Source organism: Dermacentor silvarum, chromosome 1, assembly GCF_013339745.2.
Source record: "Dermacentor silvarum isolate Dsil-2018 chromosome 1, BIME_Dsil_1.4, whole genome shotgun sequence".
Classification (NCBI taxonomy): domain Eukaryota; kingdom Metazoa; phylum Arthropoda; class Arachnida; order Ixodida; family Ixodidae; genus Dermacentor; species Dermacentor silvarum.
The window spans coordinates 120,526,003-120,540,743 of record NC_051154.1 but is presented as its reverse complement, the minus strand read 5'-3'; the positions used below and the strand labels follow the sequence as shown (position 1 = coordinate 120,540,743).

At 45.5% G+C, this 14,741-nt stretch overlaps 1 protein-coding gene across 2 annotated transcripts in view; it reads left to right on the top strand.

The window, feature by feature from the left end:
* Positions 1 to 14,436, top strand: part of LOC119435935 (uncharacterized) — a 167,538-nt gene extending 153,102 nt beyond the window's left edge. For both annotated transcript variants that reach the window (XM_049660887.1, XM_037702637.2), the window contains 2 exons: positions 8,719 to 8,898; positions 13,820 to 14,436. In XM_049660887.1, the coding sequence (XP_049516844.1) occupies positions 8,719 to 8,898; positions 13,820 to 13,959 (320 nt within the window). In that variant the 3' untranslated portion in view covers positions 13,960 to 14,436. The remainder of the gene's footprint in view (positions 1 to 8,718; positions 8,899 to 13,819) is intronic.
* The last annotated feature ends 305 nt before the right edge of the window (positions 14,437 to 14,741 follow it).

Sequence of the window (14,741 nt, the reverse complement as noted above, 5' to 3'; positions counted from 1 at the left end):
CCAAGATCGGGTAGCGTGGCTCGGAGCGAGCGATTTAGTCCGGAAAATCGAGCATTGGCACCTAGATTCGTCCGAAAAATCGCTCGCAAAAATGCATTAGCTCTATGGGAATCCTGTCGGTACATCTATGAAGTCCGGAATATCCAACAAGTCCGAATTTTTGGAGTCGGAAAAATCCGTCGGCTACTGTACTTGTAATTTACATCGTATCTAGCTAAGCGAAATGCGGTTTTGTTTGTGGATTTCACAGGGCCCACTGCGGCAGCCATCATGCTGTTATTCACTGTAGCAAGCCTAGAAAACCCGAGGAAGAGCTGCTCGTCTTTTCCGCAACACGTCGAATAGCTACGAGGGTAAAACAGTTAATGTAAACAAGCCCGAGGTTCACGTAGGCCTGCCACGCATAAAATGCTTAAAACACGAGTAATGTTGCTTAAATATGCACATTGTTAAGTAATTTAGTATACTCCTTGAATAGCTTTCCAGCGAGCACAAAACTTATCGGGAAGGAGAACAAACGAAAAAAGCCCCTCTCGAGTGCCCGTCCTGTCGCTGGTCTTGCTTCATCCAATTTGGCGCCGATAAAAATATTACGATCGTACTTTCCTGTACTGTTTCGCACGCACAGTAGATGCACCATCTCATCTTCTATGCAAAGGACGATGAAATGTGTCGATTTGCGATAATATAAACAGCTGAAAGCAAAGCTACATAGCTGAGCCATAGACTAAAGACCAACTTTGGCTGAGCTGCCGCCGCCCGAGAGACGCGTTGGACCAAATCTGGCAACAACAGCGCAGTGTTGCCTGTGCTCGCTCCAGCGGTTGCGGTACTTTCCAAGTTCCAGTGACTAGCCGTGCCACGCACGGCGCCGATGTGTGGTGTCTGCCTTGCAAGGCGGCTCGGCGGCACAGTGTGTGGTTTCTGCCGAGGCTCGAGGCTTCAAGGTTAATTGGCGATTCATCGGCGGACGTTATCTACTCCGGAAACGCAGCTAGTAGCTTGTTTGAAGCGCAGCATGACGTGGTTATAATAACTGCGTGCCGCCGATGTGTCCATCATTTCTGTTTCTAGATACAGTAAAAGCTCGATGATACGAATCTCACGGGGTCACGAAAAATATTCGTATTAGCCGAAATTCGTATCATCGAAACACAATTAAAACTACTGTCGAATCTCGATAATTCGAACTCGAAGGGGCCCGAAAATTTGTTCGAATTAAAAGGACGTATTTTTGAAGTATTCGTGCACCATAGCACGATGCACGAACGGTGCGAGTCGTGAAATATCGCGGCGCGCAAGCGCATAGCAAGCGCGGGCCACGAAACTGCCCACGCCGGCTAACGGTCGCTTCCCGATAACGACAGAAAACGAAGCTTCAGGGAGCGAGCGGGCGGCGCCGGCACACGGGTGCGTGCGGAGACCGTCGAAGGTGAGGGAGGAGGGCGGCAGGGAAGCGGTTTGGCCACGTCAACTCCGCCGCTTCGGTGGCTCCCCTCGCCCTCCCTCTCAACTCCCTCGTAGCTCTCTCACCTTCGACTCCATGCGCACATCTCCGTGCGCGCCCGCCGCCGTGCTGGCGCCAGCTTATTTTAGCCGCCCCCTGAAGTTTCGTTTTCTGCCGTTATCGGGAAGCGAGCGTTTGCGGGCGTGGCAGTTTCGTTGGCCCGACTGTGCCTCCGCCACTGCTTCCCTCTGCGCTGCTGCCGCAGCGTGCAAGGTCAACATGTGACTAGAAAATAGAGGAGAAGGGTTCACTGCCATTTTATCCGCGTGGCTGAGACGTCGGCACTAGTGTGTGCTAGAATACGGTTGTCTAGAACACTCTAGTCGGCATGTACACGCTTGTTCCAGCGCGATGCAGAAACGGCGACCTTGCAATTTGATAGAGGGTGAAATTTCCGCCGCGGGTTCTTTTTTATTTTTTTTTTTTTTCTCCGTTCCTTCGCGCGCGGCATTGAGGGGTCTCTCCTGAGTTTTTGCTCTATGGCGGTGTCGGAGCAATGCCGGTCGGAGGTGCCGCCGCGTGATTTGGCGCGCTGCTAAGAGCATTGTCGGTGCGCGGTATGTTCGAAATAAGCGTGTTCGAATTGACGTTGAACGAAAGCACGTTTTTCATGATAGTCTCGCTGTGCAACAATTGTGCTCAGTGTTGACGTTGCGAGGCCTAGCTCCTTAGCCAACTCCGTCCGCATCCTCTTGGGATCCTCATCGACCTTTCGAAGAATGTCTAATTTCTCTTTAAAGGAGAGTGCTTTCCGCTTGGGAGACATAGCTCGCTGCGACTAGGCAAAATGGCGCAAACACGAAGAACGCGGCCCGAAGCGCAGCAGCCACTCCATCTGACGGCTCGCAGAAAAGGAGGAAAAGTACAAAAACACCAAAAGCGCCACCGCTTCAAATTCTTCGCGCCCAGTCGCGGAGTCCGCGCTGTCCGGCGCCGCGCCTCCGCACCAAAAGAGGACGCGAGAAAGCGCGTGACTGCGCGCTGTTCTCTTTCGTTCTCTTTCGCGGCCGTCGGTGGGGCGGCGTTTATTCGTATCAACCGACGTAGGCTGAAAATCGATTCGTAAGAACTGTTCTCTAGCACGTTGCAAAGTAATGGGGCACGGCCGGGACCACAGAAAAATTTGTATCATCCGGAAATTCGTATTAGCCGTGATCGTATCATCGAGCTTTTACTGTATTACCGATGACATCTGGGAAAACTAGCAATATATGAAACGATATCAATTTGTATCTGTGTGTGTCGCATGCACACAAGTGCATTTTTTTTCTCCAAGAGATCTGCAATAGATGGAAATGTTTACGAAGCTTCTCGTGAGAACACAAGAATTATTCAGGTAATTGAATGTAAATTGCAACTCGCTTTTTCGAAATATTTCAGGATGTGAAAAATCAGCTGCTCCAAGCTGCTCCAAAATGCCAAATTGCCTGCTCCAAAGCGCTCCAAAATGAAATTTCTGATGCTCCAAAAATTGCTCCAAATCATAAGTCCGCAGTAGCATCGCTGATATAAGCGCAAACGCAGATGCATGTTCACATCGTGTTCGAAACCAAAACGCCAAAGCCAGGCATGAGCAACTGCGCCCTCTACAGTCGCCGACCGTTTATTCGGACTCGACGGGAACCACGAAAAAATCCGAATAATCGAGAGTCCGAAAAAAAGGATTCGCCAGAAAAAAAAGTACCTTTATGGTCCCAGTGGACGGAAAAAATTGTCAATGCGCGACTGTACAGATGCACGCTTACACGCGATCAGGTCAGCTTTATTTCCGACAGTGTCTGGCTATCGCTATAGACAGAGTCTTGTAATTGCCACGTCTTGTCGGCGCAAATGGTACGACAGGCGTCGGAGCCATTTCGCACTACGCGACGACTGGACGAGATCGAACAAGCAAATCAGGCCTAACACACTAAGGATTCCATGGGTTCTCAAAGTGGGTTCCGCGGAACCTACTGCGCAATAAGTACGCAAGCAGCTTGTAGCCACCCAACTTCTCAGAACGGGCAGCGCGCCTAAGCTTTCGCACTTGAATCTCGGAGGCCGTAGCTTACCACCATGCGCCTTTCTCCTATTTGGAGATAGGGTAGGTGCCGATAGCGTGTGCACTGACCTATACGTTGGAGGAAAATAAAAAAAAAAAAAACGTGGAGCACCGCAAATGCGCGCCGCAGAAGAGCAAGAACGGCGTCGCGTCCAACCGAAACGAAGCGGCGCAGTCCGCATCGCCGTGGTCCTCAGCGGCAATCGTACGCGGCACGTGACTGACAGCAACGCCGAAGCGCTTCGTGCCTAATTGTGCCTTTAAAGCCTTTATTCTTGCGTTTATCACCGCGAGTAACACCGCGTTGGCGGCTAGCCGCGTGCCTCTGTAAGTGCGTAGTCGCTATCTCTGATCGCGTCGATAACCACCGCAGTTTCGTCCGCAGCGGTTGCGGCAAATAGTAGTTTCGTTTTCACTTGATGCGCGCATCGGCTGCGTGCCTTCACAACTGCGTCGTCGCCTCCCATGGCAGCGTCGATAGCGACCGCAGTTTCGTCCGCACTTCTTGCAGCGAAAGGTAGTTTCGTTTTGACTTGGTGCGTGCGTCAGCCACCTGCCTTCTGAACCGCAAGGTCGCCGTCCATGATCGCGTCGATAGCGGCCGCGGTTTCGTCCGCAGCGGTTTCGCTTTGACTCAGTGCAAAGCTGTCGAAGATAAAAAGCACCGGCTACATCGCGATGGACGGACAATTTGTTGGCGAGCAGCTGAGTGGCGAAAAAATAATCGGGGTGTGCGCCCGTTGTTGCAAAGCGCGTCTCAGATGAACACGCGCGCCGCGAAGGATGTCACGAGGCCTTCGCCGCTGCTAGCGCTAATCAGTCATGAGATGAAGAGAATTTCAGCTGCCGCACTGGTCTTGTGCTAAATAGAAACAAGATTTGACGATTCATTGAGTAAATAAAATCGTGTTGAAGTAGTGAAGCATTTGTTTGTTTTCTTGATACCCTCGATAATTCGACGTTCGGTTATATCGGGGGGGGGGGGTTCCTTGGCACTTTATGGAGCTTAGCAGGATACCCTGGGATGAACGCACTTGAGAACCCCTGCACTAAGCAAAAGAGCGAGACTTGAAAGGTGGCTCTTGACAAGGCCTAGGTCACGTAACAACTGACAACGCAAAGGCCGAGCACCGACTTCCAAGCACACTGGCTTGGCCTGGCCTACTGTTTGGCCGCGGTATACAGTCAATGGATACTGGACTGGCTAAATCCGAAACACGACAACCAATAGGTGCAGCCAACAAAAGTATAGCCTTCGAGATCGGCAACTGACAGTTGTAGGTGCTGCGTGGATTTAGACACCAGCAATCCAACCATAGCAAGCGTGCCCTTTCAGTGCTGGCAACCTAGCAAAATGTAAACATCGCGGCCAGCTTGTCGTGACCGTATCGTGGCGTTCGACGTCGCATCTGACCAGGCCGCCGGAGTCCGAAAAATCGAACCCCGCGCTGTAGAGCGTCCGAACTATCGGTCGTGGTTATACATTACTTCAATGGGACGAGTGGCGGTGCCGCGAAGGTGTTCGAATAAACGAGCATGTCCTAATTTTCAGCGTCCGAATAAACGGTCAGCGACTGTAGACGAGTAATTACGTGGTGTCAATTCAACCGTAATACCCATAGCCAAGCAATTTAAGTGCCTCGGCATATACATAAACGGAGGTGAAACTCAATCCAGCACCCAACAAGTTAATCTGAAAATAAAGGGGAAGTGGAGCGGCAGTAATAATGAAACATAGAGCACGTTGAGGCCACAATAAGTATGAGGTGGTGCGTGGAATCTGGAAAGGAGTAATGGTGACAGTGCTAACGTTCGTAAACGCCATTATATGCTTAAAATCAGATATCTTGTTGGGGTTGGTAGTTTACCAACGATCGGTAGGGAGGGTTGGCTTTGGGAGCCCGCGGTAAAACTACAAATTAAACAGTGCAGGGTAACAGGGGTTGGGCCTCTTTTAAGTCAAAAAAGCACAGAGCAAAATTAGTTACGAAGGAAGACTCAGAAGCATGGATGAAAATAAATGGCCAGCTAAAGTGCACAAGTATCTGTACCTGAAAAGCGTGGACACAGAATGGAGGAAGAGGTCAAGAAAGTTGGCAACCAAGTACAGGATAATTCAATCTGTAAATAGAAAACCAGGAGTCATCAGAAAGAAAGTGAGAAATAGAGACAGTGAATTGGATGCAAAGATTGAAAACAAAAAGGACAATGGATATTTACAAGAATGAGAAGAAATTAGAAGGGAAAATCTGTACGATAACACAAAGGGCAATGCCTTGCTATTTGAGGCTCCAGCCGGCTGCCAAAGGACCAAAACATACTGGAGCAAATATTCAGAACTGGATGAGACGTGTATGCTGCAGCAATCCTGAGACCACTCAACACATCCTAATGGAATGTGAGGGGATTCACCCAGTGAGAACAGCAGGTAACGTACTCCTTCCAGAAGCGCTTGGGTTTAAAGTGAACGGAAGCATCAACCGGTCAGCAATCGAAATAAGCAAGAGACGTTTAGAGCATTGGCAGGAAAAAAAATCAGGAAAGAGATTGATACGACCCGATTTGATCTCTTAGTCATAGGTACAAGGTAGATTGAGGGGGGAAAAAAAATAGTGATGAAATGTATACAAAAGTGCTAGATAAAAAACATGTATAGCATACCTGATTAAATCACGTAGGCTAGGTGACTATTTGTCACCGCCCTGTTTCAAAGGGGAGGCCATTAAATCATCATCATCATCTGCGACGTATTTCCGACTTCCAAAATCGTTTTCACCGTTGGCAGTCAGCTGAAGAATGGCCTCAAGATCTATATTTCTCGAAAGCGCCATGCCGCGCGTTGCAAGCAAACGCTGCGGGAAAGCGCTCGCCACCGCCCTGCTTAGTAACGTGACCACCGCCAGCACAGCCATGCATAACAGCTGCTTCCGATCACGGGGCATCGATGCACTACCGTGTGTGGCTGGCCTGTATTACAAGTGGCGGCGCGCTCGCCTCTGGCCAACGTCACTCTTTCTCGCACACTTTGCGTGCGTCAGCGGTCGTAGCGGCGCTCCGCCCGCGCAATCAATGGGATCAGCCAAGAACTGTAGGTAAAGGTGAAGTAGACTCAAGCAAAAGGCATTAGGACAAACTTGCAGGCCTAGGCCGTGTTGCGACTCGTGTCCGAGCGGTCATTACGAGTTTACGTAGCTGGTGGTGTACCATGGTGCCGGGAGATCAAGAGATCTGGGGCGACGTCCAAGAGATGCAAAAAATCGTTTATTTACAACATTTACATTTAGAGAGTTTTCAATGTACGAGCACGAACGAGCACTCTCACAGCACTGAAGGTCCACTTTTTAAGCCCTTCCTTTTCCCCCTTTCTCTCATACGGGAATTCACTGATGTTGTTCTGCTGAAACGTTCGCGAAATCCCGCCCCTGACGTTGCACCGTTCCGCTGGATTATGTCTCCAAGGTTTCGCAACCGCCCCCACATACGGGCAACCGCTTGGCGACTTGGGAACCTCATCTTTGATCCGTTCCCATGGAAAGTCTTGCCGTTTGCCTTTTGCAAGAATGACTGCGCTTTTCATGAAGATCAGCTTGACAGAGAGGTGGACCTTCACGCTAAATAGCGTTTCCATGAAGGACGGCGTTGTCGTCATCTCAAGTGAGCTCTTTTGTTTGACATTCACGGTCCATACTGTGACGGAAAAGAGCGCCGATGTCGTTTAACGATGCACGAGACCGATGATTCAGAATTCGTCTCACCCATCAACTCTGAGTGTCGGACAGCCGAAGAGACGAAACATAATGGCATGTCCATTAGTCTCAGGTGACGCTGTTCTAGTCGCCAGCTCCTCTGCCTTACAAGCCACCGAAGGGCAAGAATTGCATTTCATTGCTGCAGGTCTGTCGGTGCAGCATTCTTTGTCGAAAACAGCCGCCGGGCACAAATGTTCTAAATGCCAGTCGTAACAGCTGGTATTTTGTAGCGATACGTTATGCTTTATTCTATGCTAGTCTTACCATCCACCGCTCACGGCTGGCTGATCCCGTTGATAACGTGAGCGGACAGTCGCTCTGACTGCTGACCAAGTGCGAAAAACACAAAAAGGCATTAGCATCAGAAAAGGCATCGCTACAAAATACCGGCCCTGGTTTCACGTTTTGGTGATAACACAGCTGCGCAATAAAGTACAAAAAAAACATTTCGGTACTGATTTTTTTCAGCATTTTCGCAGTCTAGGTTTCGAGATATCTGGAGCTCGGTGCAGTAGCGTTTCGAGATAAGGTGTGAAAAACCCATGGAGTTGACACCGTGCCAGAGAAAAAAATCGGCTTATCTGATAATTCGAGGTATCATAGTTAAAGTTAACGAGAGTTCAAGGTATTGGCACATCCCTGTTTGCTTTGTTTCATTTGTAAATTATAAAATTTACATGTGCTCTGCTCTTAACACTGTAGCTGCGTTCCTTGTTGGATTGTTTCTTGTTGCATGGTAAAGGTTTGCTGGCATTAGTCATCAAGTTTTTACTCCTGGACCTTGCCTGGTTATGCATGCAATTACACTTACCTGTATGCACATCACAGTTACTATGGTGGTGCATGAAGCTGGCAAAGCGTTTATATCCTCACACTGTATCAAAAGTGTCCTCTGCCATTTCATTTCACTTAAGTGCTAGCACCACTTTTGCATGGCACATTGTCACTGTGATATAGCAGTCACCAAATCTGCACTGCGAGTCTCTGTATTCTGCAATTGCTTAGTCGTGGATCCAAGATACAGTCATGGACAATTTAAATACGAATAAGTTAGAGCTGACTAGAACACATTATTTTGTTTTGTTTTTGTCAATAATATCAGCATGATTTTGGCTTGTACGATTAGTGTGAGGCCTATACCATCTTTGGAGACTGGGTAAGTAATGATTGCCGAGATCACACTCTCAAATTATTACTTGCAAAAGATGTTCTCTTTTGTAATTTCTTGTTCGCGTTTTTATTTGTTCACGTACAAATGCCTACGCAGATGCACTGTATAGAGCCTGCCGATTTACACCTAGTAAAAAAAGATCCGCGCTTCAATTAGCATGTTTGTTGCTGTAGCATGCAATAATCGGTGGTTACAATAACCACAGATTATCAGAACTGTCTTCTAGTAATGGCACATTTGTTCTCTGTAGGGTGCAATGTGTCGGATACATGTAACAACAGCAAGATCTGTATCCATCAAGATTGGCGTTGCAACGGCATTAATGACTGCGGTGATAACACTGATGAGGTGGGCTGTGGTTATCATCCAACGCCAGCACCATCACCCACCACTCCAAGCCCACCAGGACCAAGCCCATCCAAAGGTGGAGGTAAGCAGAGCATCTTTCTTTTTCTACTGTTTTCAAGGTAATAAGCGTTATGGTACCAGCAAGGGCGGCAATTGTACAAATCGCTTCTCAGACGTAGTTTTGTCAGCCAACTGCAGCAGGGTACTGCTTCAGCAACCATGTGAGCAATTTGGGCCTTTGTTTATGCCAACATAAATTTTATTAACACAATTGAACATGGCTAGATTTAAAATTAGCCGTGAAAATAAGTTTGAAGCAAATAAGCTCATATCAGTATACAACTGAATGAGGATCTACTTGAGCCACATTTAGAGCAAGGCGCACATCTTTGACTAATGCTTTACTAAAATCCTTTGTAGCAAGTTGACTGGTTGCATCCAGCTCTCGTGCAAACTGGACAATAGGAAACCAATGCTACGATGGCGCAAACAGCACGCTTTACAAGCGTTCGGTTTGGCTTCTACATCACTAAGTAGGCCGGCCACAAAATTTGTGAGAACAGGAGTCAAAGCATTGCCAATAGACGACCAAGCGCAACCCTAGAAGTTTGCATCAACCAATCCAGGCTTCGATTGGGGACGATACATTAACAGCAGAATGTTTCTGAAGCTTTAAAAAAATAGCAATTTTATACTAAACTTTCTTTTACTCTTGCAACCTGTACAGCAGAAGTAATGCATATAAGTTAAAACAATTAGATAGCTTCTTTTTTTTTTTTTTTTTTCTTTGGCCGCTAGATGGTATTGCACGCAGAAAGTGTTGTTTGCCATCTGCTGCATGTCTGCTACTACACGTTCACATCTCGTCCACTCCTGCATCATGCCATCACATAAGAACGTTCTCTTGGGGCCTCACGCATCTCAACGCCAGCTAGCTTGTTGCTTTTATGGAATAACATCTATATCTGATGAGAGCGGTGCTCAGCTGGGCTCATTCCTTGAGGCAAGTGTGCCTGGAATACGGCTATGGCATTAAGGGGGGACGCGGGGATCAGATCGCGAAAATCACGAGAAAAATCGGTTTTTGGAAACCCCGCATTTCGGTATCTGCAACGCCTAATCTACGCTGTATCAAAATGATTTGGCTGGAAACGCACTAAAAGTGCCCGAAAAAAATTACAAACAAAACAAAAGCCGCGTGCACATTACATTTTTTTTCTTTCTTCTTTTGCTCTTTACTCTCCTTTACCCTGACGGCTCTCCGCGGTTTCGCATTCGCCAACCGCGGCGCGTCCCATTTCTTAGCATCTAGGGGTTGTTTTCCGAAAGTTCGCTGAACTAGATGACTAGGATGAACCCCATAGAGTTCCGAACAGTCAATGTTGCCCGGTAACATGAATAATGGTCTCTACCTGAACTCGAAAGCGAAACTTGAGGCTAAATTCATATAGGCGCGCCGATATTGAAAATATGCATTTATAGGCATTTATAGGCATTTAGGCACAAACGCCAAAATAGGCATATATAGGCACTATAAAAACACTATAAGAGCCCTTCTTAACCTCTAACTCATGCTCATATATCAAAATGGGGCAATAGGAGCGCAAGGAACAAAAAAGGCATTTGCCTAAAACCCGGTCTCTAGTAATAACTAATCTGCTACCCTAAACCGTTTTTTTGCAACAAGGTTTGGAAAGATGGCAAGGTAATTAATGTCAGTAGCTATGCGTGCTGGTAGGTTATTTCATTATATTATTGTAGGAAGAATAAATTATATTTCATAAAGAGATAAGCAGCACGTTATGCGTTTTACTTTGTTAGCGTGGTCACGGCACGCGAAGACTGCAGGGGTGGCGAAAAGAAGTCATCGTGAAGTTTGTGAAATAAGGTTAGGCAAGCAAACTGGCATCGACGTGATAGTGGTTCTAACTCTGCACGTTGTTTTAATGCTGTGACGCTGGTGAAGTGTGAATAATCTGAAAAGATGAAGCAAACAGCGCCGTTTTGCAGGGAATCAATGTTGATAATGTATGCTTGATCGGGATCCCATATGGCGGAAGCATATTAAATTTTTCGGCGGATCAGGGTGATATAAGCAAGTTTTTTAAAGCGTGAAGGTGCGTGCTTGAGGTTACGTTTAAGAAGACTGAATGTTCAGTTAGCTGATGCTAAGACAGTTTTAATGTGGTAATGCTAAGTTAAATTAGACTGAAAATGAAGGCCAAGGTACTTGTAAGTTTTTCGTAAGTTCTACGCTAGCATTATTGAGAAAGACTGAAAGTTAAGGCCAAGGTACTTGTAATTTTTCATAAGTTCTACGCTAGCATTGATGAGAAAGTAGGCTGTAGGAAGTCGAGAGGAATGGTTGGTAAATGACATTAGCTTTGTTTTAGACACATTTAGAGACATTAGCCACGAGGAACACCAAGCAGTCACCGCATCAAGATCAGTTTGTAGAGAAAGGCAGTCGGCGTCATTAGTAATATTATGGTATATAACACAATCATCTGCAAATAATCTAATTCAAGATGATACACATTTGGGTAGATCATTAATAAAAATTAAGAAAAGTAGGGGACCAAGTACGCTGCCCTGGGGGACTCCAGATGTTAAGGGAACAGAAGAAGAGTTACAGTTAGCACAGGTGAATTGTCTGTTGGAGAGGAACTTTTCAATCCATGCAAAAACGTTTGGGTGAATATTTAAGTGTGTTAATTTGATTAGAAGCCTGTGATGAGGAACATGATCAAAAGCTTTAGAGAAATCAAGAAACACTGCGTCAACTTAAAATCTTTCGTTAAATGTGGAAAATATATCGTTAGTAAATCCGGCGAGTTGGGTGTTGCATTAATAACCCCTGCGAAAACTGTTGGTGCTTGAAAATGATATCATGCTCTTCTAGGTAATTTGTGTCTTATGTATGACGTGCTCGAGAAGTTTACATATGTTGCTAGTTAACGAGATGGGACAATAGTTAAGTGGAACAGAGCGATCACCCGATTTAAAAATTGGTATTACTTTTGCTATTCGCAAGTCATGAGGAATGACTGGTGAATGAGTGCAGAAGTGGCTGTAGAAATTATTAAAATAAAATGTCAAAATATTTAATGTCTTCAGAAGGTAACAAGTGTGCCCAGCCATGCTTGAGGAATGCTTGTGAACTGCAATATTATTGAGTTGTTAATGCTGGCAATGTCACCCTTTCTTTCACTGCTGGGACCGCTTGGAATGTGGTACACTGCCATTACCGCATTTGCTTCATTCGCTACTGCATCTTCTTCAAAGCAGGAAATTAAAAATGGGTTTATTCGCTATGAGAGCTTGGCATGGGAGAATTGATAAACAGCGTGATAAAAAATATGCACTGCAGTGCGCCCAAAGATACCTTAACTCTTTCGTTACCGTTAGAAATGTGCTCATTTTCTGTGCTTTTATGTTTTAACGTTTATTTCTAGTTGTAATCGCAACGAATACCGCGATACATAAAATATATAGCCTGATAACTGGTCTTTTGAATGTATGTAAAGCAGTAATAATTGCTCAGACATTGTTTGAGAATTCTTAAGTAAAACTTCGAAGAAGCATTTCAAGGAATATGAATAATTTGCTATTTTTAGTATAAGTACTGAAAGTATAAAAGAAATCTGAAATGTACAAAATATGCACCTGGCTTCTAGTTCCCAACTTTTGTAAGTCAAATCACCCAAAAAGGAATATTATAAAGTTTTGTTGGCCTCAGTACTAGCCATAGTGATGCCCAGGCTATGTGGGAAAGCAGTAGCTTTGCAAATGTGAAAACAGGTAAGTTCCTATTGTACAGAGTGCATTTGTTTTTACTCATTGCTACAGGCACCTGGTTCTTCTTCCATTCTGTAGGCTCACAATGTAATGTTTGTCAGGTTAGGGAGCGTGCAAAAGCCTCCTCATATTTGATTATTGCATTCAATCAGATTTTCTGTGCAAGCAAGGTGGTCTAATGTGCATTCAACTGGCGCTGGGACCTCCACCTGCTTTGTTCAGTTCCTGTACAGTGCTGTACAGTAATGTGGAATGTTGAACAATATTGTCATTGTGAAACATCGTTCCAGCACACAGTTAAACACAGACGAGAAGAGAAAGACAGCACCCGGCGTTCGTGTTGTCTTTCTCTTCTCGCCTGTGTTTAATTGTGCGCTGGAACAATGTTTCGTAATGTTGATCACAACCAACTAGCCCAGCTGTCCATGCTTAGTCGATGCTGTCCATGCTTAGTACAGTAATGAATAAGCGCACTTGCACAGGCGATGTTCAAAATGTAAGAGATTAGACTGCTAGTCGAGCTTCGGTCGTAGGTCAGTCTGAAATCGACTGCTTGCTCTTGTGTGAGTGACATTCCACATGACGGAAAGGATTGCTAATATTAATTTGTACATTCGCTGTCTAAACACTGATGGGTAAAAGCAGTCCATAGAGTGAAAAATAGTCACTTGATATTAGTGAACGCTATTATCAAAATAACACGCACTCATGAGCATCTACCACCATTGTTTGAGACGTCATCAAAACAATAAGACGTCGGATCAGAAAATTAGACAACCCAGGAGAAGGTACTGTGTCTTCACTGCTGCTGTCATTTAGAACTTGTGTTGCCAAGTCAACCTAAGCGCAAATTTTGCATCGTTTTATTGAGGAAGGGCTAGAGCACTGAACGCTAGCTTCGACGATACCTCCAGTCAAAGTTCCTATTTTTCCAGACTCCCCAATCTGCCAAAAATAGTCAAATCCGGCAAATAGTTTAAAACTTAAGTCGTCGTTTGAGACGATGCATGATGTTGCTAGCAGAATTCCAACGAAAATAAACCGTAGAAAAACTTTCAATCAGATTGATTGATTTCTATAGGAGCAGTAACAAAAGAGTTCACAGTATCTTATGTTTCTAGCCATGTGCATAAGCTTCTTAGTGTAAAAATGTCTCAAGTTTGATAGTGCAGCATAGGGTACTCACACGTCGTCTCTCTTTCCAGTTTCAGTGGCTGCATTTGTCGTCACAGTTCTGCTGGCACTGGTTATAGGAGCAGCTGGAGCCCTCTTTGTGCCAGTACTAGTGCGGCGGTACAGAGCATATCGATACTCTCGTTTTTCAAATGTTGCGGTCTCTGAATAACTTTACTTGTCTTTTGGGTTTCCTGTAGGGCTGCAAGTATTCTTTGAATAAATAATGGCAAGTCTTTAGTAATTGGCCATGGATTTTTATAGCCAGCACCTTGTGTGTAATGTGATATCCTTTTGTTGACGTTGGTGGATATGGGGACACACTTGAGCTCTGATTTTTCACCATTATATTGCATGATATGCATTTATTTTTGTGCTGTTCTTGCTTCAGTTTCTCTAGAGTAATCTCTCTTGTGCATTTTCTTGGTCTAGAGTACTCTTGTCGTTCTCTCTAGTTTTGTGGTTGTTGGTAGTTGAACTTTTAAGCCATTTTTTGCACGGTCTTTGGTTTGCTGGCATAACAGGCATTGTGATAACCGTTGCTTTCCTATTGATGCCAGATTTTTAAAACTAGACATTTTCTGCACGAGTGTAACACATATGCAGTGTGATATTGTTATATGTGAATAAAGGTGTATTCAAGATAGTAGTCATTGTGTGTGCATGGTTACACTTGGGCTGGGGTGAAGAGACAGCATGTGCAATTGAATATTCATTCAGCTCCCTGAGCACATCGCTCGCACTCTGCATTTGCTTAGCTGTCACCACTGCGATATCCTGTGTCCCAGGCAAAAGAATGCTACAGAACTCAGTGGAATGTCTATAACAAGAGCCACGTATGCTTTGGACCCTAGAAGGAAACTTGCAAATTCCTCTATCAGTAGGGTGTGTTCAGATCAGGTGGATCCTGGCTATTTATTTATTTCATGGAAATTTTCCTCATGGCAAAATATC